Source organism: Chanodichthys erythropterus, chromosome 6, assembly GCF_024489055.1.
Source record: "Chanodichthys erythropterus isolate Z2021 chromosome 6, ASM2448905v1, whole genome shotgun sequence".
Classification (NCBI taxonomy): domain Eukaryota; kingdom Metazoa; phylum Chordata; class Actinopteri; order Cypriniformes; family Xenocyprididae; genus Chanodichthys; species Chanodichthys erythropterus.
In genome coordinates, this window is record NC_090226.1 from 20,464,333 (window position 1) to 20,491,384 (window position 27,052).

The window sequence follows — 27,052 nt, forward strand, 5'->3', positions numbered from 1 at the left end:
TAGATCTACTACGGGTAATTCATGTATATTGTACAGCAGCAGCATGTCTTACTTGCTCAGAGCAGCATGTTGTGTAGGCTATGTACTGGCAGTAGCACCTCCCATACATGCTCAGCAGCAGCAGCTGTGTTAAGGCAGGAACACACCAAGCCGACGGTCGGCTGTCGGGCAGTTTTTGTTCGCTGGCCGACTAAGTTTTCTCAGTGTGTTCCACACCGTCGGCTGAAGTTGGTCCTCGTCTGCTTTTTTTCGGCCAATTCGAAATGTTGAATCTGCGTCAGAGCTCGTCGGTCAATCTGATCATTCTGATTGGCTGTTCAGATACTGCCACCTGCTGGTTCGGAAAGGCATTTCATCTCACGCAGGCGCAGAACTGACGTGCTACTTGGCCGTCGGCTGTTGAGTGTTGGTTTGGTGTGTCAGGCCAACTTTGGACACAGACGCTGCCAACGTGAGCCAACCCCACAGTCTGCTTTCGTCGCCACTAATTCGTCAGCGTCGGCTTGGTGTGTTCCGGCCTTAACAGATCTATTCTGCCAAGACCAAACATATTGCCATTACCATGCCAAACACTCAGAGAGTTGTCATGACAGAATTATTATTATTAGCCTACAGGATGAGTTTAGATTATGAAGAATGTAATTAAATAACGTTATTTTTTTTTTTTTACATTTTATTTAAGAACATCTTGAATATTATTGAATAATTGTTATTATTTTATATCCAATATATGTTTAGAATTTTAATTTACTTTATTTTGTAATGTTATATTTTATACAATTATTTTTATTTGTTAATAACAATAGCCTAATCATTGTATTAAAATTGTAGCATATGTTTAAAGTATGAATATAATTGAGATGACTGGGAAAAAGTGTCTTAATCAACCTGAATGATGATAAAATGGTGTATGTGTAAACTGTGTGTAGATGGTCAGTGAGTTGGGCTGTGTGTGTAGAGTGTGTAGTAGGGTGCGGTTTCTTGAGTCCAGCTGTAACCGGTTACCGGAGCCTCTCATCACATACACGGCAGCGCTGTATGGTCAAACACCACAACAATTATTCTCCGGAGCGGCTTTATGATTAAGCTACAATCTTCAATGAGTAAGCATATTCCAGTAAGTGAAACCTTTCAACATTTATATATTTATGTCTTGATGCAGATTCACCCTTTATTTTTGAGAAATTATGTCGTAATCTCGCACTACTGTGGGCTAATTGTCATTAGAGCAAAACCGGTTTTGTCGTCTTCCACAGTTTATATATAGATGTTTTATTTTGTTGTAACTATCTACAAATCTAAAACGCTGTGTATATGATTGTAAATTATTAGATTTTACTGCTAGTGTCGTTGAAATAATCGCTTGGTGACGATGTTAGCTTCAGTTAGCCTTATAGCTAACGTTACATCAGTGAGAACTGAGCACGACATTTCGCACTTTTATATATCGTTAATCGTTTACTATGTAAAGAAAATAAAAGAAATAGAGTGTGAGTTGTATAGTTGTCGAAAATTAAGGTAATTAGTGATCTTTATGCTCCATTGCTAATATTAGCCGAGCGGAAGTCTTTGTGTCGATAAATTAGCATGTTTTGGATAATTAATCAGTTGTACGATTCAAATATTGCACCGCATTTCAAATCCTGACCTGTTTCGTATATAAAATCTGCATTTGGTAATGTTAATGGCCTCGTTTGAGGCCTTTACACATGATTTCCATAAAGTCGCACTTAAAAATAACCCAACCAAACATCTGTGCCTTTCATTTGAATTACATGTAGATTTAGGTTACTAATACATGAGGCTTGTTGCGTCTTTTTAAAGTGGTTTGCTAAAGAGGCTTAGTATCTGGTAATCCCATAGAGCTGCTGTGACACGTGTGTGTCCTCACGAGACTGACATGAAGATTTCCCAGAAAGGACAACCGGTCACACGCCTGCTCAAGTGTTTCCCCCTGAAACAATGACCCACATGCTGCTTGTTGACTCACCTCTGAGTCATGTGTTTATAGGGAGGAGAGGGATATGGTTGATTTTCATGCTGATACGAAGACACTGATTCAGTTCTTTAGGCTGTAGGGATGCGTGAGTATTTTTTTGTTCATGAGTGTATCAAAGATTATAAAACTGTTACTTGCTTCTAATTGGTTAATACAGAGTGTCAGCATTTACCCAAAATCATATCAGCTTGTCTGATATGATTCAGAACATAAATTTGATACCTTGTAAATGTAAACATTTTGTTTTCTGTGGCATGTGATTGTACATTTTTGCCACGAATTACTTAATTTTTCATGTTTAACTTTTTTGTAGTTTTCTTTATAATTTCCAGCAATTATGGTGCTTTTCTGTGTAAAGAAAATGTCATGTGAAATATATATATATATATATATGTATATATATGTGTATATGAGTATATGTATGTATATAAAGAAAGAAAAAACACAATGGAGATATAGTGTTTTTTTTTATTAAGATTTATAAAAAAATTAAAGTGTTAACAATGAGATTGTGGTTTTTATAATCAATTAACACCACCTTTGTCATTTTTTACAAGATGGACAAAATTTGTCACAAAAAGTCATTAGGTTTAATCAGAATTTCGGTTTTACCGAATGACACTTTTGGTTGTACCGAATGATGATATTTTCAAACAATGCTAACAGGCTGATATCTAGCTAGCTAGCAAAAGGACAATCAAACATTTTATATTTAGTACACGTTTTTAAAATATTACAACATTTTCCATGTTTTATAGCAGTTGTACCAAATTACCTGATTTCAAGAGACTGATGCTGCGTTCCAATTCACCTACTTATACTATGCCCTAAAAGTATGTACTCTTTCTGTGAACAAAAAGTACTTACTTTTGAGTGTGTAGTAAAAGAGTAGACAAGCTTTGGGACATACTAACACGTCATACAATCGCGTCTTTTCTCTGTCGCATCCTGTCACCGTAAACTGGCCTGTCAATCATCTTACATCCTCCACATTTCATTTAGTTAATTTCCTACCGTATCGGAGAGAAATACAGCACGTTGATCTGCAGTCGTGGGTCTTTCATGTGGAGAACTCTCCTCATATTAATGCATAATGATGCATTTAAAAGTTAATGGCCATTCGGATCTTTATAAAAGTCCACATTGGTATTTGCAGATGAAAAATAACACGGGTAACATTACATATATGTTTTCTATCAGGTTAAACTGATTATTAGTCACTCAAATCTCTCAACGTCGATATATCCGCCATGTTTGTAGTTCTGAACTGAATCCTCGTCCAATGCGCAAGGGGTTGTGGGCAATATTAGCCTCTATAGTGTGCACGGATCCACACTTCGAAAATCTACCAGAAATAGTAGTCCATCTGGGGACTTTTGGCATACTCTTTTCAACATGCTATGCTTTGGCACACACTTATTTTAATCTCACATATTTAGGATGGATAGTATGGACATTGGAACGCAGGGTTAGTTACTTTGCATCACGATCATGTGGTCCTTTGCAGGTGTCTGAATGATGTCACATCCTGTCACATGATATTGACTGCTTGACTACTACATTTTATATTTTGCACTATGTTGATATATGATGTTATAAAATCATGCCAGAATAAAAAAATATATATTTTAATCACAAATGAAATGGCTGTACTGGCCTTTGGACGGTTAAACCGAATGACCTTTTGACACTTTAAAATCTTTAAAATATATTTTATATGTAGCAAAATATAATTAAATCATTTGGACTTACATACACTTACATACTTTGGATTATTATTAAGGCTTTTGGACAAAAAAATGACCCGTCATGTCATTGACCCATATATATATATATATATATATATATATATAATATACACACACACACACACACACAACTGGACAGGCAGAAATCTGGAAAACATCTTACTGTTGATGCTTTAAATCAGGAATGAAAAAGCTAAGTGAAGTCCTGTGCCCTGACCTCTTGTGTTTCTGTTCTTGTGTTCTTGCAGCAGTTCTGTGGTGTTTTGGGTCACACATTTATGGAGTTTCTGAAGGGCAGTGGGGACTACTGCCAGGCTCAGCACGGCGTTTATGCAGAGAAGTGAACGGCTAGCCTTGCTACCTCATCAGAAGAGAGACTTGTGTTACAGTTTTAACGTTGGCGGGATCGGGCTTGGAGAGCGGGCGTCCACAGCGGTCGGCGGTTCTGGATGGGGTAAAAAAAGTCTCCTGAAGTGCACTGCCCTCGTTGGCCCTTCACTCTCACCAGAGGACCAGCCTCGTTTTCTTTTGTTTTTGATTTTCTCCCTATTTTATTTTTTTGTTCTCAGCTTTTTCTCTTAATCCCGCCCACCCTTTTTTTCTCCTGATTGTATCCGCAAGATTTTCTTTTGTTACTGGAGAGAGTTTCTCCCACTTTTCTTTGAGATTTTCAAGCTATTTTGAAAGTCAAAAATGGCTCGTATGAATAGACCTGCCCCAGTGGAGATCACTTACAAAAACATGAGATTCCTCATTACCCACAACCCTACTAATGCCACGCTTCACAAGTTCATCGAGGTGAGTGCTGGTTTAAATGGCTTGAACACACTAAAAGTGATGTTTTGGTTAGACAATTATAAAAAGCTCATAATGAGGGTCTGTGACAACTGTTCATAATTACAGTAACTGCAAAATATCACTTACATGACATCGCTCCCATCCATTAGGAACTGAAGAAATATGGGGTGACGACAGTTGTTAGAGTGTGTGAGGCTACGTATGATGCAAACCTGGTTGTTAAAGAAGGGATTCAGGTTCTGGTACGTCCATGTGAATCAATTCACTTGAATGAAAATGAATCCATTCTTATCCTGGGTCATGATTTAATACTGCTTTTTGCTGTTGTGCAGGATTGGCCCTTTGACGACGGAGCGCCTCCCTCTAACCAGATCGTTGATGATTGGCTGAATCTTCTTCGGCTCAAGTTTAGGGAGGAGCCAGGCTGCTGCATTGCCGTACATTGCGTAGCAGGACTTGGGAGGTAATTTTATAGGATTCAAGAGAAGATATTTTATTAATGCAAGTATCCAATGTAGGTGTAAACATGGGGTAAAATATGTTTTGAGCTCTGCATGTTTCCTTTTCCATAGAGCCCCAGTGCTGGTTGCCTTGGCCCTGATTGAGTGTGGGATGAAATACGAAGATGCTGTTCAGTTCATACGACAGTGAGTTAATGTTATACTTCTGAAAATAATATAATAATAATAATAATAATAATAGTCAGGATTTGATCTTTTAAGATAAATGTTTATTTTAATTTCAGAAAGCGCCGTGGAGCATTTAACAGCAAACAGCTCTTCTATCTGGAAAAATATCATCCCAAAATGCGTCTTCGATTCAAGGACCCCAATGGCCACCGCCCCAACTGCTGCATTCAGTAAAAGCTTGCGCATCAGCCTTTCTCTCAAATGTGTAATGGAAATTTGTATCTAGCATAAGTAGTTTGTTCTCTTAATTGGTAACTGTGAAAATACCGTAACAAAAATTAAGCTTATTTCATTATTAAGTGTCCCCCTCCCTCTTTATTTTATGTATTTCCTGTGGAGAACCTCTGTCAGCAAGGTAAAGTGCTTGTTTGAACTTGAGCTTAGTGTTTTGCGAGTTTATATTGGTTGGTGAACATGGTCAAATCCCACCTCTGCCAAACACATAGTATGCTTTATAATCTTAATTGTTTAATATTTTTTTTAATTTTATTATTGATATAATTTTTAGTCTCTCTGTAATAAATGCCTGCCTCCAAAAAGATCTAAAATAAATGCCTTATTACAGCAGAAAGATGCCATCTGGTGGAGCAGTTCTCTGTGGCATTTGGAGAGGTTTCTCAATTGTCTTTTGGTGGAGAAAAAAAAAAAAATCAGGAAGAGAGAGAGAAAAAAATAGAGGAAAATAAAAACTCTTTATATAAATATACTGAAGGTTGGGGTACTAGTTTTTGTTGTTTATCCAAACTTTGTTTACCTATTTACTGCCATGTCAATAGTGTGATGTTTGTGTTTTGGCTTAAAACTGGACCTCAATGTCTGCGGTATTTTTATGCCTTTTTATTTGATGTGCGTAACTTAATATTTCGATAATTGATTTATGTATGGTATTTGAATATGTGTACTGTTAAATCACCTATTTATATCAGTGGATGTGTTTTATTATAGCGAGAGACAAGTTGCTACAAGTTCGCCAATTTGAGAGTACAATAAAGATACACTGAAGGAAATATTGTCTCTTTGGAGCCTGATTTTAAATTAATAACATGCAGCACTTTATCAAAATTCTTTTATTTTCCTCCATTTTCACAACTGCTGGAGTCACATCAATCCTTTCTGCAATAAATAAAGAATATAGAAAATTCCTAGATGTTTTTTTTAAAACAGCCCCACTGCAAAGAACCACAAACATTTTCACAAAATCTGAGAATGTCTCTAAGGTTAAAACAACCTGAAAACGATTTAATAAAATGCTTGCAAACTATTAACTGAATGCAATATTGACAAATTTACAAAGCTTGGACCCCCTCTGATTTAAACAAATCCATTTTCAATGTGTGACCAGGTTGTGAATGCATGATTTGCATACTGTATGCATCCGGTACCTAAAGAATAGGCTACAAAGTATATGCAGAATGTATTTTTTGCAAGCTATAATTGCATTATTTATGGGGCAATTTTGGTTTATTTTTAATTATTAATAGAAATATTAGAACTATACAAAAGTATGTCCAAAAACAAAAATGTTAAAATGGGACTGAATGAGACTGGAAACCATAACATGAATTGATCCAACTTCACACTGGTGTTTGCTAAGTACAATCACACCTGCGTATACCATCGACACAGAAATCTCCTCGTAGAGGGAGTCACTCCATTAGTCTCTCAAGTTTCCCTGTCCAGAGACGCTGGGCTCTGATGTGTGGCTCGCTGATGGCTCTCAGCTCATAGACCGTCTGGTCCCTTCGTGTTGGAATCTTTGAGGGACGTCGGACCTGCAACTACTTGAAGCACGCATTGAGATGACTCGCAGTATCCGTTAAGGCCTGGGGGACCAGGCGGCCCCGGCACACCTGGCATTCCAGGAACACCTGGTGGTCCTCTCAGGCCATCACGACCATTACTGCCATATGCTGGCGTACCAGGCACACCTGAGAGCAGGTGGACGAAGAGATGGAGAAATAGGCCAGCGGTCAGAGGCATATTTACAGATTTGTCAAGATCATTTAACACAATGATGAATTAAATTATGGATCAGATGTTGGACTTGATCTTACCTGGGAGCCCTGGTGGTCCAGGTATACCTTTAGACCCCTCCATTGTGGGACCTCTATCTCCCCTGTCACCTTGGTCACCTAAATCAAGGAGAACACAAAGGTTTTAGTGTAATAGTGGATTTAGGGTGTTCCATGCCCCATTTTCCAAATAAAACAAAGATTATTGGAGTTGTTACAAGTGTGTATGTGTTACAAAATTTCATGGAAATAATAAAATGTAAGTAACCATATAATCAATTATGATAGATGTAAACAGGCTTGACTGTTGTTGTTGACATCAGAGGCTATTTGGCCAGTCATATTCTACTGTATTGTGGCACAAATGCTCAAATCAAACTCAAAATGTCACACGATCTTCCTTTGAAACAACAGATTTCTCTCTTTGATGTATGCCGGACATCTCCAAAAGCTTTGTCCACATAAATCCCAGCCCTTATAATGGACTGCAATCGACAAGCAAATTCAGATCTGCCTCCATCCAATCAACAACTGATGTCCCTGCCCAGCATTTTTTCTTTTCAATAATCCGTTTCATTCAGATGTATGTCACAATATGGAAGAAATATTATGTCACTACCTCTGTTTCACTGCAAATTTAAGGATATTTTTGTTACTTTTGTATGATAATTTTGGTACTTTGACCAACAGAAAACAATTGAACTAGAGTCAAATCTGCTGTTCAAAGAAATGTCACTGACTCTGACTCAAAGAGGGTGACCTCAATTTACATTTACACAAGTCCATTTAAACCTCTGGAATCTGTCAACAGTACAGATGAATTAGCTGCCAATATTTATCAGCCAATTTTTTATCAGTTTTTAACTTGAAAAAGGCTGATATAACAAAGCGATAGTTTAAGTAACTGCATGAACGCACTGAGTTGTATAATGTCTGTTGCATAATCCAATGTTTTCTCTGGGTAAATTAATTAAATACTTGCTAAAAAAAAAATTAAATCTGTACAAAATGCCCAGGGCCAGCGTGAACATTTTAAGCCTTTCAAATTTAAATATTCAAGCGCAAGACGACAAGAAAGAGAACCACTGTTAGACCTACCAGAAAAGCACTGTTTATTTCATATGCATCTTTGTTCTGTTGTATTTATGTATTTATGTTGGCCTGTTGAGTGTTAAATGGATCCAATCAATGTGCAATAGAAATTATTTGACGCAGCAAAAAAACAAGGTAGTATACTGGCTTAAGGCATGTTTTTTTTTTAAATTTGCTAATTTAAAACATGATCAAAACACTAATCTATTTAAATGACAAATTCAAATTAGAGGGCAAGTGCCAACTATCGGTTTTGGAATCGGACAATAATCGTTAAAATCAGTATGGCTAAAAAAAAAAAAAAAAAAAAACCGTTGATCCATACAACCCCAGTGGATGAATCAATATCTCCTGAAGCAAAACAAAAGGATTGTGTACGAAAAATACTAATATTTTTTTTACTTTTTTAAACTGTACACCCTTGATTCTGGCCAAAGGTGGGTTAATGAGAGCATTGTGAAGTGAATTTAGAAAAAAGAAGCACACAGGACCATTCACTTTGAGTTGCGTCCCAAATGACGCACTATACACTATGCACTTATACACTATGTACTTATACACTATGTACTTATCCATGTAGTGCGTGGATTGTATAAGGTTATTTTGTCATTTAACATCGGAGTCTGATACCCACTCCCCCTCCACTACGTGACTAAAGCTGCAAGAGTTGAGTGAATGAAGTGTCCAACATTCCACACTTCGTTTTTTTCCATTAATTTACTGCATCATCCGGGTATTTAAAGTGTACTTTTTCTTTTTGGAATTTTCAATGTGAACGCACTACTTGCACTATTTATATTTAAAAACGTCATAGAGTAGTGCATAAGTACGTGCATTGGGATGCAAGGATGGACTTATACAGATGGATTATTTTTTGAAAATATTTGTTTTTGTTCATCTGGGGGCATATTACAGAAAGATACTAACTAATCCTATCTTATCTGTTTGGTAACCATGGCAATTTCAGTTAGAACCTCATTTAGGACAAAAGCTATAACAGAATGACATAGGAAATGGCTATTACAGAAGCATCCTAACTCGACAAAAAAAACTGTATTAACTTTAGGACAACTTTAAAATGATTTGAAAGCCAACTGTAAAAATCACATAACAGCCCTGTCTGAGAATGAAGTCACATTTATTAATGATAAACAATGAAGATCGGCGATGTTATAGTAACAGATTTTGCCTTTTTCTACCAAGCTAATCTTAATCTCTAGCATTTTCTTCACAGCAGCTGCTTGGCATCGTTTGTTGCTTGGTAACAGACCTGACAGTTGATTACCGAACGCGATGGAGCGGTTTAAGGTTTCCTAACTACAGATACAATTTTGAAAGATTGGATAAGAATCCTTAATCAATTTAAGATTTGCTTCTGTAATACGCATTTGTGAAAAATCCTAAATTTACTTATCATATCTTGATTTAAGTCCTAAGATAGAAAGTTTCTGTTATAAGCCCCCAGAAGAAAGTCATACATCTGTGAAAGCATGAGGGTAAGTAAGTAAATGAGAGAATTTTCGATTTTTGGGGGAGTATCCCTTTAAGGTGGAGTCAACTTCAGGAGTCAAACACTGTCTCTTTATTATACCTTTAGGCCCTTTCCTCCCCAAAACTCCTGGGGGTCCTTTGAGACCTGGCAGTCCTCTGCTTCCAGGATGCCCAGGGAAGCCATTGTCTCCAGCGGGCCCTGGAGGGCCAGGGGGACCAGGAGGACCTGGCAGCCCAGAGATGCCCGACTCGGGCCTCGTCAGACTGGCTGCCAGCTGGGCAAGCTGTCCTGTGAGGAAACCGAAAAATTTCAAAACCATTCAAAGAATAGTTGAGCTTCCATCTGTAAATATGAATTTGGATATCAAGATACTGACCATGCAAAACCCTCATGCAGACCTGCTTGATGTGCTCATCTGTTGGTGCTCGGCCCTAGAGGAAAATCATGTGGACACTATTAATTTTTCAATTATGTGCCTGTTGTATTATTTGTTCCTTGTTGACTGGATGTAAAAAGGACTGTGGTGGAAAAAATCCCTTTAGAACTTGACAACATCACATTGAGGTAAAATTCCTGATGGCCTGCCAACCATATAATGAGTTTAGTACAGCCAAATCCAATCGGAATTACAGACATAATAAACTCTCGATGATAAAAGCGTCACGTGATAAGCCGTCAATATTAAGATGATTAAAAGACGCGTACTGGTCGTCCCTGTGCCCCAGGCAGTCCAGGTACCCCTCTGTCTCCTTGCATGCCTCTTGGACCAGGCTCTCCAGGTAGCCCATCGAGTCCAGATTGGCCACGTACACCCTCCGGGCCTTTATTTCCTGCGTCTCCTGGTTTTCCTGTCTGAACACAACAAAAGATTAACTCAGATTTATTTTCAAGAAGGCCAACATTGAATTTTGTGCATTTTTTTTCCATATCTTATGGATTGAAAATCTGTGGAAATATATGGACTGGATTTATACAAAAATAGTATATGTGGTACCACCCATCATTAAATTAAAATGAGATGTCAGAGAGGATAGCAGTGATATTTCTTATATTATTTTATATTATGTTATTTTAATTTTAAAGTTTTTTTGTTGTTTTATTTTTTTTCCATTTTTAATTTTCACCACATCAAGTTAAACTGTTATTTCACACAAAAATGAACCCTGCATTCACAGCAATAACATTTCCTCTCTCAAGATCCATAAAGGTACTAAAAACATATTTAAATCGGTTCATGTGAGTACAGTGGTTCAATATTAATATTATAAAGCGACAAGAATATTTTTTGTGCGCCAAAAACAAAACAAAATAACTTTTAACAATACAGTGATGGGCCGATTTCAAAACACTGCTTCGGAGCTTTACGAATCTAATCAGTGACTCGGATCTCCTATCAAACAGCTAAACTGCTAAAATCACATGACTTTGGCGCTCCGAATCACTGATTTGATTCGTAAAGCTCTGAAGCAGTGTTTTGAAATCGGCCCATCATTATATTCTTGAAAAGTCGTTATTTTGTTTTTTTGGCACACAAAAATATTCTTGTCACTTTATAATATTAATATTGAACCACTGAACTCGCATGAACTGTTTTAAATATGTTTTTAGTACATTAATGGATCTTGAGAGAGGAAGTGTCATGTCTTTGAAATTACATCGGATTTAATCAAAATATCTTAATTTGTGTTCCGAAGATGAATGAAGGTCTTATGGGTGTAGAACGACATGAGAGTGAGTAATAAAATTTTCATTTTTGGGTGAACTAACCCTTTAAACTAAATGAAAAGGAGAAATGTTTTCACTGGCAACTAGATTAAATAAAATAAGTTTATAGTGCCTCTATTATGCTTTAGTGTGCAGTGTGTAATATGGCTGTTTGTGAATGTAAAAGGTCTGCAAAGTTTCAAAGACCAAAGTGCACGATAAGTTATTGTCTCCCAAATGAAAAAAAAAAAAAAACATTCTGAACTGCCTGAAACAAGTGGTCTTCACTGGCTGCCCGCGAACAACGTCTACTTCAACCCGCACTCAAACACTGTAGTTCTAGCTGAGGCCTGGAAGAGTTTGGTTCATTGTTTTCTGCACTGCAAAAGCAAATCCAGCATGCACTTGCACATGTAAACTTATTGTAGGAGACCTCCAAGACAAAATTAAGAACCTTTAAGGAATTTAATTAGTTTTCATTTAGTTTCAGTTAACATTAACAGAAATGTTTTTGATATGGTTTTAATTAACTATAATAACCCTGGAGGATAGTTCTAGAGATCTCCACAATAACATCACTCACCGATCCTTTCTCGCCTGGCTCCCCCTCATCACCCTGGGAAAACAAATGGACAAGGAGTTTTAGATCAGCAAGGGGGTCATGACCCCTGTCTGAATGCATAACCAATACATTCTGTGACATAATTAAAATATCTGTGCCGTTTTTACTTACAACATCTCCTTTGTCTCCTGGTGTTCCCTCTTCACCAGGTGGTCCCTAAACAAACATACATTAAAAATGGGTCTAAAATAGATCTCAATATTTATATTAACTATTAAAAACTAAACTTCTATAGAATTAAAAAACATATGTTGGCTTACTTGCTCTCCTTTTGGACCAGTGAGACCAACAGCACCCTGAAGAATTATAAAGATAAGATTGTGCTTTTAATTATAACATATCTGATCCTAACTACCCTAAACATGACTATGTAAAATATGATTTTTCATTACTTATTATTTATTTATTTTGCCAGCTTGTTTCTGAGACAATGTTGATACACTGAAGATTTCAGTTTTAAAGTTTAATGATAAAGAGAATAATGATTTTACTCCATATAGCCAATAAATAAGTTTATTTCAAGCAAGTTTCTAAGATTCAGAAGTCACATGACCTCACCACAATCAGCAAGTGAATTAAACAATAATTTACATTATATTTAATATCACATTATATATAAAAACAACAAAACAAAACAGGAATTTAGCATTTTTAATCCAGTTTTGTCTAAAAATGCCTTAAATTTTGGCAGCCTAATCAAATGAGTGAAGAAACAGATGATTTTATTTCCAGTTCATTTGTCACACATTAAGTTTAAGGCAAAATTGCATTATGGGATGTAATACCCAGTGCGTTTGCAGTATACTGCACATTTTGGCCATTGTGCGAGGTCCTTTAAATGTATTTCTATGCAAATTTGATGAAAAAGTATATAAATAGAGTGATAGTATGTTTTTAGTAATGTTAGTATGCTATTCTGACCATACATAGACAACTTTTATTAAAAGACTTAATATGTTATTTCATATTCTGAATTGATTAGTTTACAGAAATCCTACCCTGTCGCCTTTCTGCCCAATGAAGCCAGCAGGTCCTGGAAGACCAGGAAGGCCCAGATCTCCTCTAGCTCCCTGTAGAATACATAAACACACAGACGCACATCAATAAATACAAATTCATGAACACTGCATGGCCTGTGCCTGTAGCTGCCTTACAAACCACATCTGCACTAAAAAAAACAGTCGGCAGCTCAGTGAGCAGGGAGCTGCTGGGGCACGTCTAAGGTGTGTGGATGGATGTGGACTATGATTAGGCCTGATGCCCTTCGCTGGCTGCTTGAAGGAATGCCTGAAAGACAGAGGGTTCATTCAGCCCCCCTTCCTGCTCTGAATATCCCCTTACCAAAGAAAATACCCCCAGCTACTAGGCTTCAATAACAACAGGCCATTCATGCCCCTACCAGCCGATTACTGTACTAAAGCACTCCAGCGCTTTCTAAGGAGATTGTGTTACAGTTTGCAGCACTATTAAGCTCCTCTGCATAAGACTAAGCACATAGGACAGGAATTTGAGAACTAAGACCATGAGGAACATGTCTCTGATGTGTTAAATTTGTTGTGGGACATCTAGACAATGATGTAGTACAAGTTTACATGTAGTCATCGGGTTCCCATATAGGCCTTGTCCACACTAATATGTGTTTGTTTGAAAACGCATCTTTTTCTCTCTGATTTGGCCTTCCGCCGATACTGAGATGGCGTTTTTGTCAACAAAGACTGAGCTTTTTGAAAACACACTTCCAAGTGGCTAAATTGAAGACGCTGTTTTCGCGTTGACGGTAGAAACGGAGGTATTCGAAAACGGTGACGCATATTTAGTCATGTGACGCATATGTAACTAATAGATCTATGTTTATACCAGTATTGTACCTGTACTATTTACTTTCAGGCTGTTGCTAAAGATATGTTTCTTTGTATGCTCTTCATATCAGTCCTTGCAAAGATGACAGAAACTCGCAACTGCTGTCCTGCGGAAAAACATGAGGACAATTGCGTTTTAGACCAAACATATATTGGTGACTGAATGCGACCTGGATGCATCAGTGAATGGTGAAGTATGGAGTCAAATTAATGCCTTAAAGTTTTGCACAAAAATAAAGTTTTGTAAAACACAAAAAAGAATTGAGCTATAAAAAAATGTTTTGCAAACAAAAATAAAGAATTGCAAAGGAAAATAAAATATTGAGTGGAAAAAAAATAAGTTTTGCAAACAAAAATAATAAATTGCAAAATAAAATAAAGTAGTGCAAAAATAAAAATATAATCAATTACAAAAATCAATGACAGCTGTAATGCTATTTTATCTTTGCCACATATTTTTCATGCTCAAACCTACTAAATCATTTGTAACGCTCATTTTATTCTGCGTTTCAGTCAAGTGTGCGCTCACGATACCGGTTTTCTTTTGCGCTGCACTGTTCTGTGCGGATCTCTTTATGGCACTGGTTTGACGTGGGGGTGGAGTCAAGAAACGGGGCACGCCCCCGCGAAACACGTCATCGGCAGGAGACGCAGATCGCAACAGAACAGGGCAGCGTTTCCCAAAAGCATCATAAGCTTTTGGAAACCAATGGAGCTACGATCAACTTAGGCTTACGATGCTTTTGGGAAACGCTACCCAGATCAGATCAAGCATAGAGACAGAGCGCATTTATTATAATCTGGAAACCACGCCCACCGGGGGAAAAACAACCCAACAGTCTCCATTGACTTTGTATTGCGTGAGGCTGCCTTCTTGTCTTTTCTGACTCATTACAATAAACAGAACAATGCCTAAAAGCTGCTACGTGACAAGGTGTACAGCTAACAAGCTAAAAAAAAAACAGAAATACGTTTTTATAAGCAGTCGACCCCAAAAAACGAATGTTTAAGGACACAAAAGTGGATACAGGCAGTGAGACAGAGCGCAACGGGTCATATTACTATAAGAAATGCATTGGAGGGGGTCGTAATCGGTGACAACATATGCTAAACAAACCAACAAAAACAAACCATGCATTATTTTTCACCATGTCAAAGAATTATTTCACCTGTCGCCGATTACGTTCCCTTCCAATGTATTTCGCGGGGGCGTGCCCCCGTTTCTTGACTCCACCCCCACGTCAAACCAGTGCCATAAAGAGATCCGCACAGAACAGTGCAGCGCAAAAGAAAACCGGTATCGTGAGCGCACGCTTGACTGAAACGCAGAATAAAATGAGCGTTACAAATGATTTTGTAGGTTTGAGCATGAAAAATATGTGGCAAAGATAAAATAGGATTACAGCTGTCATTGATTTTTGTAATTGATTATATTTTTATTTTTGCACTACTTTATTTTATTTTGCAATTTATTATTTTTGTTTGCAAAACTTATTTTTTTTCCGCTCAATATTTTATTTTCCTTTGCAATTCTTTATTTTTGTTTGCAAAACATTTTTTTTATAGCTCAATTCTTTTTTGTGTTTTGCAAAACTTTATTTTTGTGCAAAACTTTAAGGCATTAATTTGACTCCATAGTGAAGTATTTTGCTAAATAAAATGATACTGCTAGAAGAACAGCATGAGAACGTTATTATGTCTGTTCCGTCTGTATTATCTCAGCGTTTATGAGGTTTTACGCATACACAATAAGGTGGACGTTTCAGTGTGGATATGAAACTTTCGGAAAACGCTTGAAAATGCTAGTGTGGACAGAGAGCGTTTTGAAACAAACATGCTATTTTTAAATGTATCCGAATTAATTTAGATGTAGCCGTAGTTCCCTCTTTGTTTTTAAAGCAAGACACTACAGGCAAAAATATAGCTTTTTTTCATTTTTCATTTTGCTCATTATATAATTTGTTATGCCTAAAAACATGGTGAAATGTATTGTATTCTAGCTATTGATAGTATTTTCTTATATTTAGAGTAATAAAAAGAGATATCCTAAAATCCCCTCAGTAAAAACCTTGAGTCTAATATGTCAACAAAATGAAGTGAACCTGGCTTTATCCAGTATTTGGATTTCTGTTTTGGAATTTTATGTAAAGAAGTGCATATTTAATTAGATAATGCATTATTTGCATATGTAAACAACATTTCAGAAAAATTTATTTGTCATCTTCTAATGTTTTCTCCTCATCTTTCATCTGTCCTTCACTTCTTTCTGTACATATTTAACTTTCCATTGTAGCTCCACCCCAGCTAACAGGGGACGTTCTCAGAACTTTTGCTAGCATTCTGGCAACGTTCTCACAAAGTTGCCTAGATCATATTTCAGAGGCAAATATCACAATTAGGCCAAAAAATGACTTCGGCAATTATGCTATGAGGCTAACGAAATGTTACTTGTTTTAGAGCGTTCAGACAACATTCAAAAGTAACATCCCCATAATGTTTCAAAAATGATCATGGAATGTTCCCTTAACATTCACAAAACCAAAAAAAACTGAACATTAAGAAATTATGTTTTTAAAACTTAATAGGAACATTAGCAAAAAGTTCTTAGAACATTTTTTTGTTAGTGGGGAGGCTATTCTCAGGGCTCATGTTATTGTCTGAATGTGTCCTATGGCATCTTTTATAGTTACATAATAGCAGTTTAAGTGGAATTGTGGTTCCTGATAACTCACCCTCGCACCTGGTGAGCCTGCGGGCCCATCAGGACCTCTTACTCCTCTCTCACCCTGGAGAAAAAAAGAGATAACATTATAGAAGTGACACATTTCTTTATATGACAATATATGATGTAAGAGGAAATATACTCACTGGCCCACCTCTTGGCCCGACTGGTCCCACCTCTCCCTGCTCACCACGTTCACCCTGAAATCAAAACACCAGAAGATGTTCATCAATCCACATTGGCCTGTAGGCTGTGGTGAATAAATGGATAAATGTGACTCACTGTTTTTCCATTATTTCCAATCAGACCTGCCACACCTGGATCACCAGTATTTCCCTGAAGCAAAGACAACACAGGTTATCTTTCCTGCTAATGGACACAAACTCATCATTTACAGCACTTCTATGAGAATTATATCATAAATTAGTTAAAGGTGCCGTAAAATGTCTTTTTAAAAGATGTAATATAAGTCTAAGGTGTCCCCTGAATGTGTCTGTGAAGTTTCAGCTCAAAATACCCCATAGACTTTTTTTAATACATTTTTTTAACTGCCTATTTTGGAGCATCATTAAATATGAGCCGATTCAGGCTACGGTCCCTTTAAATGCTCACGCTCCCCTCCCACGAAGCTTGCGCTTGCCTTAAACAGCATAAACAAAGTTCACACAGCTAATATAACCCTCAAAATTGTTCTTTACAAAGTGTTCATCATGCAGCATGTCTAATCGCGTAAGTATGGTATTTATTTGGATGTTTACATTTGATTCTGAATGAGTTTGAGGCTGTGCTTCGTGGCTAAAGCTAACATTACACACTGTTGGAGAGATTTATAAAGAATGAAGTTGTGTTTATGAATTATACAGATTGCAAGTGTTTAAAAAATGAAAATAGTGACGGCTTTTGTCTCCGTGAATACAGTAATAAACGATGGTAACTTTAACCACATTTAACAGTACATTAGCAACATGCTAACGAAACATTTAGAAAGACAATTTACAAATTTCACTAAAAATATCATGATATCATGGATCATGTCAGTTATTATTGCTCCATCTGCCATTTTTCACTGTTGTTGTTCTTGCTTGCTTACCTAGTCTGATGATTCAGCTGTGCACATCCAGACGTCCTGCCCTTGTCTAATGCTTGAACATGAGCTGGCATATGCAAATATTGGGTGCGTACATATTAATGATCCCAAATGTTACATAACAGTCGGTGTTATGTTGAGATTCGCCTGTACGTCGGAGGTCTTTTAAACAAATGAGATTTATATAAAAAGGAGGAAGCAATGGAGTTTGAGACTCACTGTATGTCATTTCCATGTACTGAACTCTTGTTATTTAACTATGCTGAGATAAATTCAATTTTTAATTCTAGGGCACTTTTAACATAATTATTATAAATAAATGAGCTACACTACCATTCAAAAGTTTGTGATTGGTAATATTTGTGTCATTTATTGTCACTTAAAGGCACATATGCTCAGCTAGGATTTATTTGATCAAAAATCTTTAATTTTGTGAAATATTATTGCAATTTAAACTGCTTTCTATTTTAATATACTGAAAAATTTAATTTATTCATGGCAAAGCTGAAATTTCAACATAATTTCTCGTCTTCAGTCTCACATGATCCTTCAGAAATCATTCTAATATGCTGACTTGGTTGTTATTATTATGTTGAAAACAGTTGTGCTGCTTAATATTTTTGAGGAAACCATGATATGAATTTGAATGATATAATTGAATGTTTTGGTAACAGTGTGTTTTGATTAATTTAACGCATGCGTGCTGAATAAAAGTATTAATTTTTGTAAAAAAAAAAACAAAAAACAAAAAAACTATTGACCCCAAACAGTAGTTTATCTCCGCACTCACATTTTAAAATCTTTTATAAACCAAATTACTTAAAATAATATAAAACTTTCACAAAGATACACTTGAATTACCTACTTTTTCACCCATGTGGCCTTTTGCTCCTGAAATGCCTGGCAAACCCTGGAGGAAAAGAAATTATCAATAATACAATAATGCAAGCTATTCCCAGTTATCTCACAAGCAGATAACACTGCATACTAATTGCATTTTGAACAGGGTTCAAGGATCATACGCACTGGAAATCCCTGAAGTCCAGCATCACCAGGTGAGCCAACTTTCCCAGGAAGACCCTAATAAAACAACAACAGACATATGCATAAAAAAACTTCGCAAAAAAAGTAGACAAACAGTGATATAACAGTGATTTTGATCCGCATGCATGGATTAAAGTCATTACCTTCACTCCTGGCAGTCCTGGAATACCATCACGAGCATCTACTCCAGGCAAACCCTACACCACAAAAAGGTTCAATTAAAAAAATATACAATTTGATGGTAAAATAGGTCTCTTTATGATAACACAATAAAATCATCTATAAAACTGCAGTACAGGTAACTTACAGTCTCTCCTTTCGATCCAGGTAAACCCATAAGTCCCTGCAACCCCCGAGGTCCCTAGAAAGAAGCCACATTAGATGATATCATTATAGTAAATCAAAAAGTTATTAGATCTTAGTGCAGGCCTGTTCACGCCAAAGACGACTGCAATAATGATAAAGATATAGTTCTAAAAATCGTTGTAAATATAAAATAATAGCAGAGACCACACCACAACTATAACGATAATGACACAGAAAAACAATATAGTTGAAATCACTTTCAGAATAATTTTTCTCATCTGATGAATGATAAAAACATTAACAGCCAATCAGAATCCATTCAGCCTTAAGAGTTCGAGAATTTAAAGAGCCAGACAAAATAACAGCAGTGTGTGCTAAACAGAACCATATCGTCTGATGGTGTGGACGCTAATATAGTTTATTGTTATAGTTATCTTTATAGTTATTATTCTTGGTGTGAATGGGCCTTAAAGAGAATGTTCAAAAAGTTCAAAAAGTTGAACTATCCCTTTAAGGAAGTTAGGAAATATAACAAGCTAGTTGAGTCTTCTTGAGCTGTGGATATGACATGAAAAATGTAATGTATATGTGTTGTTTTGCTGTATGAAGACTCACCTGACCTCCTTTTGGTCCAGTCTCACCTACTTTTCCTCTTTGGCCCCGATCACCCTTTAAAAATGAAATACAATATAAATCTATAGGTTTTAATTCATGTGTTAATTTACAAAAACAAATCAAGCAGCCTGTAACGATTATATTACAACGAACATTGATTAATGTCAAGAATATAAGTACTGATGCATAATTTGAAATGAGGTTAAAGGCCAAACTTTTGTAGTGACTTGTAAGGTAAAAATTATATAATTCTGAATTTGACACTTACAGGAGCACCCTGAATACCCTGAGGGCCCAGGTTGCCAATATCCCCACGAGCTCCCTAATGGAGAAGAATATATTTGGTAATTACAAAACAGATCCTTGTTATTGTATGAGATATGAAGAGCCTCTGACACTCACCCTGTCCCCTTTAAGGCCCATCATCCCTGTGATTCCTCTCAAACCCTGCGGACCCTATAGTAACAAAACAAGCACACACAAAGATATTGAGCGTCACACTGAACAGGAACACATGGGTGGAAAAGATACAAATGATCATAATATGAACTGTAAGTATATAGTATGTTAAATAACATCAGCAAAGAATATTAGATAAGGAATGTCTTTTTTACAGGTAATCCTTGTGCTCCTGTCTCTCCAGGTGCTCCCTGGTCTCCTTCTTCTCCCTGTAAGAAATCAATAAAATTACACAACCAGACATGATCTTTGCTCCTTAATTAGCTTAATTATTTTAACAATTATTTATTTATGAGCCACCATTTAATAAATTAAAAGGTAAATTGCTCACATTTTACATGTACATCTACAAAAATAACTTCTAATTGTACAAAAATAATTTTCCGAATTGTCCAACAGAACTTCATTCATGCAGCTGTCACCTTATGTCCTTGCCTTCCTGGTTCACCTGATTCACCTTTGACACCTTTGTGACCCTAAGGATGAAAAACAACATCATTGTGTGTGATGGGCATCCTTGTATGTTGGCTGGAACTGTATATTAATTTGAAAAATAATAATTTAAAAGGCACCTTCATGCCTGGAAGACCTGTGTAACCATTCAGGCCAGACGTACAGGCATTTGGACACTAAAAATACATAACAAAGACAAATCATTGATGCACACGAGTGATTCTTCGATTAAAATTAAAGGTGCCATCGAACGTTTTTTTAAAAGATCTAATATAAGTCTAAGGTGTCCCCTGAATGTGTCTGTGAAGTTTCAGCTCAAAATACCGCATAGATGTTTTTTAATTAATTTTTTTAACTGCCTATTTTGGGGCATAATTAGAAATGCGCCGATTCAGGGGCTGCTGGCCCTTTAAATCTCATGCTCCCTGCCCATCAAGCTCGCGACTCTATAATACAGTGCATTTACAAAGTTCATACAGCTAATATAACCCTCAAATGGATCTTTACAAGATGTTCCTCATGTATGCTGGATCGGATCATGTGAGTATAGTATTTATTTGGGTGTTTATATTTCATTCTGAATGAGTTTGATAGTACCTCGTGGATAAAGCTAACATTACACACTGTTGGAGAGATTTATAAAGAATGAAGTTGTGTTTATGAATTATACAGACTGCAAGTGTTTAAAAACTTTCTTTTCCATGTACTGAACTCTTGTTACTCGTGAAAAGTCCTCTCACCGGCCCCCGCTCCCTCTCCTCCTTCCTCTCATTTCCGTCAATAGAACCAACGTGACTTTTACAGGAGAGGGAGCGGGGGACTTTTCACGAGTGAAGATATTACTGCGCCAAGTCAAAGTGCTCCCGAGCAATTGCTATGGTATTCCGCCATACAATATAGTTATCCATTTTACACGCTTAGAAAAACGCAACGTTTTGTTTTGTGTCACCGTCCTAGGTCGAGTTACACTACTCGAGTAACTGTATTTAAATAGGGAAAACGTGGAGGTGTTTGGTAGCTTCTCTGCTTGGCTCCTATTGAATGAACTAGGCTAAGCTAAGTGCTAACAAAGTTTCGCCACAAGACAGAGCGATTTAGTGCACGCACTGAGACGAGAGAGGTATGTATCAACTCGTCTTAGTTAAGGAAATAACATAATTTAATATGAAAAAACGGTGGAGTATCCCTTTAAATATTTCAAATATATAAAAACTTGCACTGCTCATGTAAGCTACATTGAATTCCTGCACCTGCCGAATTGGACAACACATCTGATATTCTTTTATGCATGGCATTTCTTAGAAAAATAAGTACAGTTTTTATACAAACATTTAAATTGTCTGGTTAGGGAACTATGAATTTAACATTTTTTATACTTAAAATTAAGAAAAACTAATTTAAGAGACACAATGCAACTGTTTAAAGCTATTATAATCTATCCTTATACATTTAGAATTTTTGGGGGTGGGGGGGGGGTCATAGTGGGCAGAAGGTTTTTCCTAATTGACCCTTCACAAAGACCTGCCCCCCTTAGTTACTGTTGCTTTGTCCGACAAGCCATGGCGCTGTCACACCACAGAGTGAAAAATACATCATGGAGCAAAGAGGATGCTGACAACACATCGACAGACAAGACAGAGCAGGTTACTTATGATATTAAACAAAGTACCAGCTTTAAAAAAGTATGTATTTTTTTAAAGAAATTCTAACAATAAAAACTGTTTTGTGGCTCTTTAATGTGTCGTGACAGATTGCTGTAGCGCCTCAGCTCAAGCGGCTCGTGAACCGATCATCTCTTCCTAGTTAATTTATAGCATCAAATAAACATGAATGAGCATGAGAAGGAAAGTTGTGTCAAATGCGGAAAGACATCAGTACACACCATTTTTCAAGTTCAAGTCCACCGAGGTTAATCTTCTAACCCACAAAATGGCGGATTCTGCATTATGATTGGTTAGATCGCTTGTCAATCAAACTCCCGTCGAAGGGTTAATTGAAGGATCACCCATAAATACAAGAGTCCTAACATGTGATGGCAGTTTTGTTGGATGGATAGAGAAAGTAACCAAGTAGCTGAATTAACATCAAAATCAACATCTTCAACCAAAACAGATATAGCACAACAAATATGTGTTGTTGTTTACAGAAAATTGCTGAGCTTCTGTTTCCTGAAATCTGAGGAGCAAACAACTAGATATGAGACTTGAGGATACATACCAACTCCTTCCCATCCCAGACTCCAGGAGGGCCCTATGGATAGAAGGAATATAGTTTAATAATTGTATTTTATAGCCATTAATGAATCAAGGACATGAGTGAATGGTCATAAATATCTAATCATTAACACTTACTCTGGGACCTGGCAGTCCTTGAGCACCAACAGGACCTCTCAGTCCCCGACTTCCCTTTAAAGCAGAACCAGAGACAGACAATTGAAATTATTATTCAACTATTTTATTTTAATTTATTGGAAAAACAAAGAAAGATTACATACAGGAGGTCCAACTTTGCCCAGCTCTCCAGGTAATCCATCTTCTCCATCAGCACCCTTCAGTAAAAAAAGAAAGCCGTTAACAACAGAAACAAAATATCAGAAAATCTGGTCATTGAAGAAAATAATAATAAAATAAAAGATTAAGCACTCACAGCTTCACCATCCTCTCCAACACCCTGTTAACAAAGAAACAGATGTGAAATGATATTAACTTAGCAAAAAAAAAGTGCAGCCTTGTGTCATTACATCACTGTATGGGCTAGAAGGTCAAAGGCCTAAACTTGATCAATGACCGACTGCCTGCAACAATTCAAAGTGTGTACAGCCATCTTATAATGGGAGGTCACTGTTTAAACAGATATATCGATGAATAATAACAAACGAATGGGAGAGAAAACATCTATATTAATATCTGATTACTCTAGCATCACACTAAAATTACAAGAGACAAAAAAGAGAATTTGAATATTTCACTTACAGGGGCTCCCCTTGGTCCTGGTTCACCAGGTTCACCCTAATAAAGAATAAATGTCAAACCATAGGATCTTTAATGATTAACAGTTAGAACTTCTGTAAATGAAGCATCAGTAATTATACAGCCATTCACAAGAAAGACCAAGTACTTTAAAATTCAAATATCTATGTGCACTTTCACTTATTTTCAACTGAAAAGTGAAATAATGAATAAAATGTATTATTAAGATAAAACATACTTTCTGTCCAGGAGGGCCAACAGGGCCAGCTTCACCACGGGGCCCAGTCAAACCCTTTGAAAGACAAAACCATTTATGAGCATAAATAGATTTCACTATAACTTACTGAAGATCAAATGTCTGTTACTTTATTCACTGATCTGACAATAGCTGGACTAGTATGCTTATTTCATTTATGTATGAAATTAATTGCATTTTATTTTTAAAAGCTCAGACACACACACACTGACAATAAAATGATAATCACTTTTTAAACCAATCAGAAATTACATTTACCTTTCTCGTGACTGACAAATAGCAAACCCCGCCCACATTTACTCTAATATATGTACAGTAGACCACTGCAGACCCCTGTTTTTAACACTTCATTATAGGGAACAGGAAACATCTCTTCAAAATGATAGCTACCAAAAAAAAAATATTATATAAAATTGCATACAGAATGATTTAGAATGCATTTTCCCCTTTGCATCAGTACTAATACAAACATTTATAAACCACAAACTGAAAACCACATAATCTGAACTGTGAACGCAGTGCAGGCTTCCGTGTTTACGTCCACGGTTACGTCGGCGTCAACTGCATATGACAACAGTTCAGATTTTTAAATAAAGTCATTATATTTGTTTGTTTTTGCATGCAAAAAGTATTCTCGTCACTACTTCATAACATTAAGGTTGAAACACTGCAGTCACGCTGACTATTTTAACGATGTCTTTAATACCTTTCTGGACCTCAAAAGGTACAATGACATTGCTGCCTATGTGTGGTTCAGATAAACTCGTATTTCATCAAAAATATCTTAATTTGTGTTCAGAAGATGAATGAAGGTCTTGCAGGTTTGGTATGACATGAGGGTGAGTAATGACAGAAATTTCATTTTTGGGTGAACTAAGCTTTTAAATATATTATTATATATTTAATATATTTAATATATTATTAAATATAATGTTATTATTTAATATATTGTTGATTTTGTGTAATTGATAAAATAAAAGCTTTTTTTTTTTTTGCAAAGTAATGCTAACATATATCATCTGTATATATTTATGCCAAACATATTTGGTTATTCTGGACAAAAAAAAAAAAAAAAACCTTTATTAATCTGTATTGCTGAAAAATGTTTAAATATATTTTAAACAAGATAAAATTACTTGAGAATTAAAAGTGAAGATATTAAAATATATAAAAAATTGGAAAATATAGTTGCCAGTGGTGTAAGAAAAATCTGCAGACATGCATCATAAACAAGCTTGCTTCTCAAGTAAATGTATCTTATTTTAAGGATGGTTGGATATTTTTACTGAAAACTTTACTGTGTTAAGTCTTTTAAATGAACTAGGTAAGAACTATAAAGCTCAGAAGAGCCACAAAGGAATAGGTGTACTTCAGTTTAATTCTCAGTCCCATCAGTAATAGCACACATTTCTGCTCCTGTGGCTTCATACTTATACAAAAAGGCCTCTGTCTCCAATAGGAAACCAATATGGGTCTCTCTCTGCTCTCTCTTTCCTCTCGTCTCCAATCCTTTTTTCCATCTTGGATTTCTTTTTTTTACTCAGACCCCTCCTATGCAAACTACACTTGCAGTCTCTGGCGGTGCGAGTGTTAATTAGAAAAGAAATGCTGATTTTATCTTGGTTTCCAGACCTCTACAAAAATAAAGAACAATACTCACATCCGCTCCAGGTTTTCCTGGAAGGCCATTTAATCCATCCTTGCCATTGTCCCCATCAAGGCCCTATCAGATTAATGGATTGTAGCATATCATTTCAGCTAAGCATATTAATTTTTGTCTCAAAAAGATAAATACTCACTGGGGGGCCATCTGGGCCGGGGCCAGGTCCCCTCTCACCCTGAAATCATACAAAATACAAAAAAGAGACATTATTCAAGGCTACAAAGCATATACCTTGTGTATAGTATGAGGATAGACATTTAATTTGTTTCTGAGAAATAAAAGTGTAACTAAAATGACTCACATCAATGCCGTCAACTCCAGAAAACCCAGGAAGCCCTGGAGGTCCAGGCGGCCCTCTTTGACCAACTGGCCCCCTCTAAAAATAAACAGAAAACAAACCATCGCTCGCTCAAAATTTATCCTGAAATCCAAAAATGAAAAAAGAAAGAAAGAAAGAAAGAAAGAAAGAAAGAAAGAAAGAAAGAAAGAAAGAAAGAAAGAAAGAAAGAAAGAAAGAAAGAAACAGTCCTAAAAACAATGAAGTCATTGTATGTGATGCTGTGGTTAGATGTATCACACTGGCTTCACACTGACTCTCCTCTTATCCTATTATAAGTGAAAACAGCTGTGCACACCTGGACCAATTTAGGGAAAATACCCTCCATATGTCAAGCAATGCTCTGGCTCTCAGATAATAACGAATTCAGTTCATTTTAATGAAGAAGTTTGGCATCAATTAACATAAGAAATACAAGACCTACAGTTCAGAAATAGTGCATTTATGAAAAACGTATTTGCTGCTTTAGTATATATTATTTAATAATCTCACATCAAAACACACATACCCTTTTTTGTCTATATTTTTGTTTTTGTCTCTATATTTAAGTTTTCAGATATTCAAAAAACAATACAGTGACTACACACATGACCCAAAACACCCACACAGTCCATCTCTACTGCAAAAGAAATCCCTTGTTTCCTACCTGTGCAGAGACTAACTGCAGTAAAATCAGCAGCACAGACGCGCGGAGAGTCCCGCCGTGCGCCATAGTCACCCCCGATGACTTGAAGGAGGCAAAATAGTCCTTTTTAGGAGTTTTGTTGGGGTTCACGGGTTTTCTGTCAATATTCCCCAACTAAACCTCCACACCATCTACCAGTGTCTCGATGCAGTATTAAAAAGTCATGCTTATTCATGAGCCGTGTTGGGAACTTGAAGGTGATTGGATATGAGTTCAAAGGTTTGCGTAAAATGGGCGTGGCTCAAGCTCCGGGTACCTGCTGTGGGTACCGCTCGGAAACAATGGTCCAGATCTATCTCGGTGTTAGTAACTTTCTTTTTTTTTTTTTTTTTTTTTTGCCAGGCATTCATTATTTCAAAGGTACAAAAATGAAACATAGTAACAACCGTCTCCGCCAAGATTTCATTGTAAAACTTTATGTTTTATGTATAGGACCACCAC

General features: G+C 36.5%; 2 protein-coding genes across 2 annotated transcripts; one reads left to right on the forward strand and one right to left on the reverse strand.

Moving 5' to 3' along the window:
- Positions 1 to 4,406: 4,406 nt before the first annotated feature.
- ptp4a1 (protein tyrosine phosphatase 4A1) lies at positions 4,407 to 6,243 on the forward strand. Its single transcript, XM_067388394.1, has 5 exons — positions 4,407 to 4,545; positions 4,695 to 4,787; positions 4,878 to 5,008; positions 5,118 to 5,192; positions 5,291 to 6,243. The coding sequence occupies exons 1-5, from the start codon at positions 4,441 to 4,443 to the stop codon at positions 5,406 to 5,408; spliced, it is 522 nt and encodes a 173-aa protein (XP_067244495.1). The 5' UTR covers positions 4,407 to 4,440; the 3' UTR covers positions 5,409 to 6,243.
- Positions 6,244 to 6,456: 213 nt separating this feature from the next.
- Positions 6,457 to 26,668, reverse strand: col9a1a (collagen, type IX, alpha 1a). Its single transcript, XM_067388393.1, has 32 exons — positions 26,573 to 26,668; positions 25,891 to 25,965; positions 25,726 to 25,764; positions 25,587 to 25,649; positions 23,909 to 23,962; positions 23,674 to 23,709; positions 23,348 to 23,371; positions 23,196 to 23,249; positions 23,053 to 23,106; positions 22,919 to 22,951; positions 20,821 to 20,877; positions 20,671 to 20,724; positions 20,404 to 20,457; positions 20,192 to 20,245; positions 20,058 to 20,111; positions 19,790 to 19,843; positions 19,176 to 19,229; positions 19,012 to 19,065; positions 18,851 to 18,904; positions 18,690 to 18,734; positions 17,020 to 17,073; positions 16,884 to 16,937; positions 16,748 to 16,801; positions 13,155 to 13,226; positions 12,417 to 12,452; positions 12,268 to 12,312; positions 12,118 to 12,150; positions 10,536 to 10,682; positions 10,207 to 10,261; positions 9,930 to 10,118; positions 7,289 to 7,366; positions 6,457 to 7,162 (listed from the first exon to the last, which is right to left on the reverse strand). Exons 1-32 carry the CDS (start codon positions 26,636 to 26,638, stop codon positions 6,957 to 6,959), a joined length of 2,055 nt encoding a protein of 684 aa, XP_067244494.1. The 5' UTR covers positions 26,639 to 26,668; the 3' UTR covers positions 6,457 to 6,956.
- Between the last annotated feature and the right edge of the window lie 384 nt (positions 26,669 to 27,052).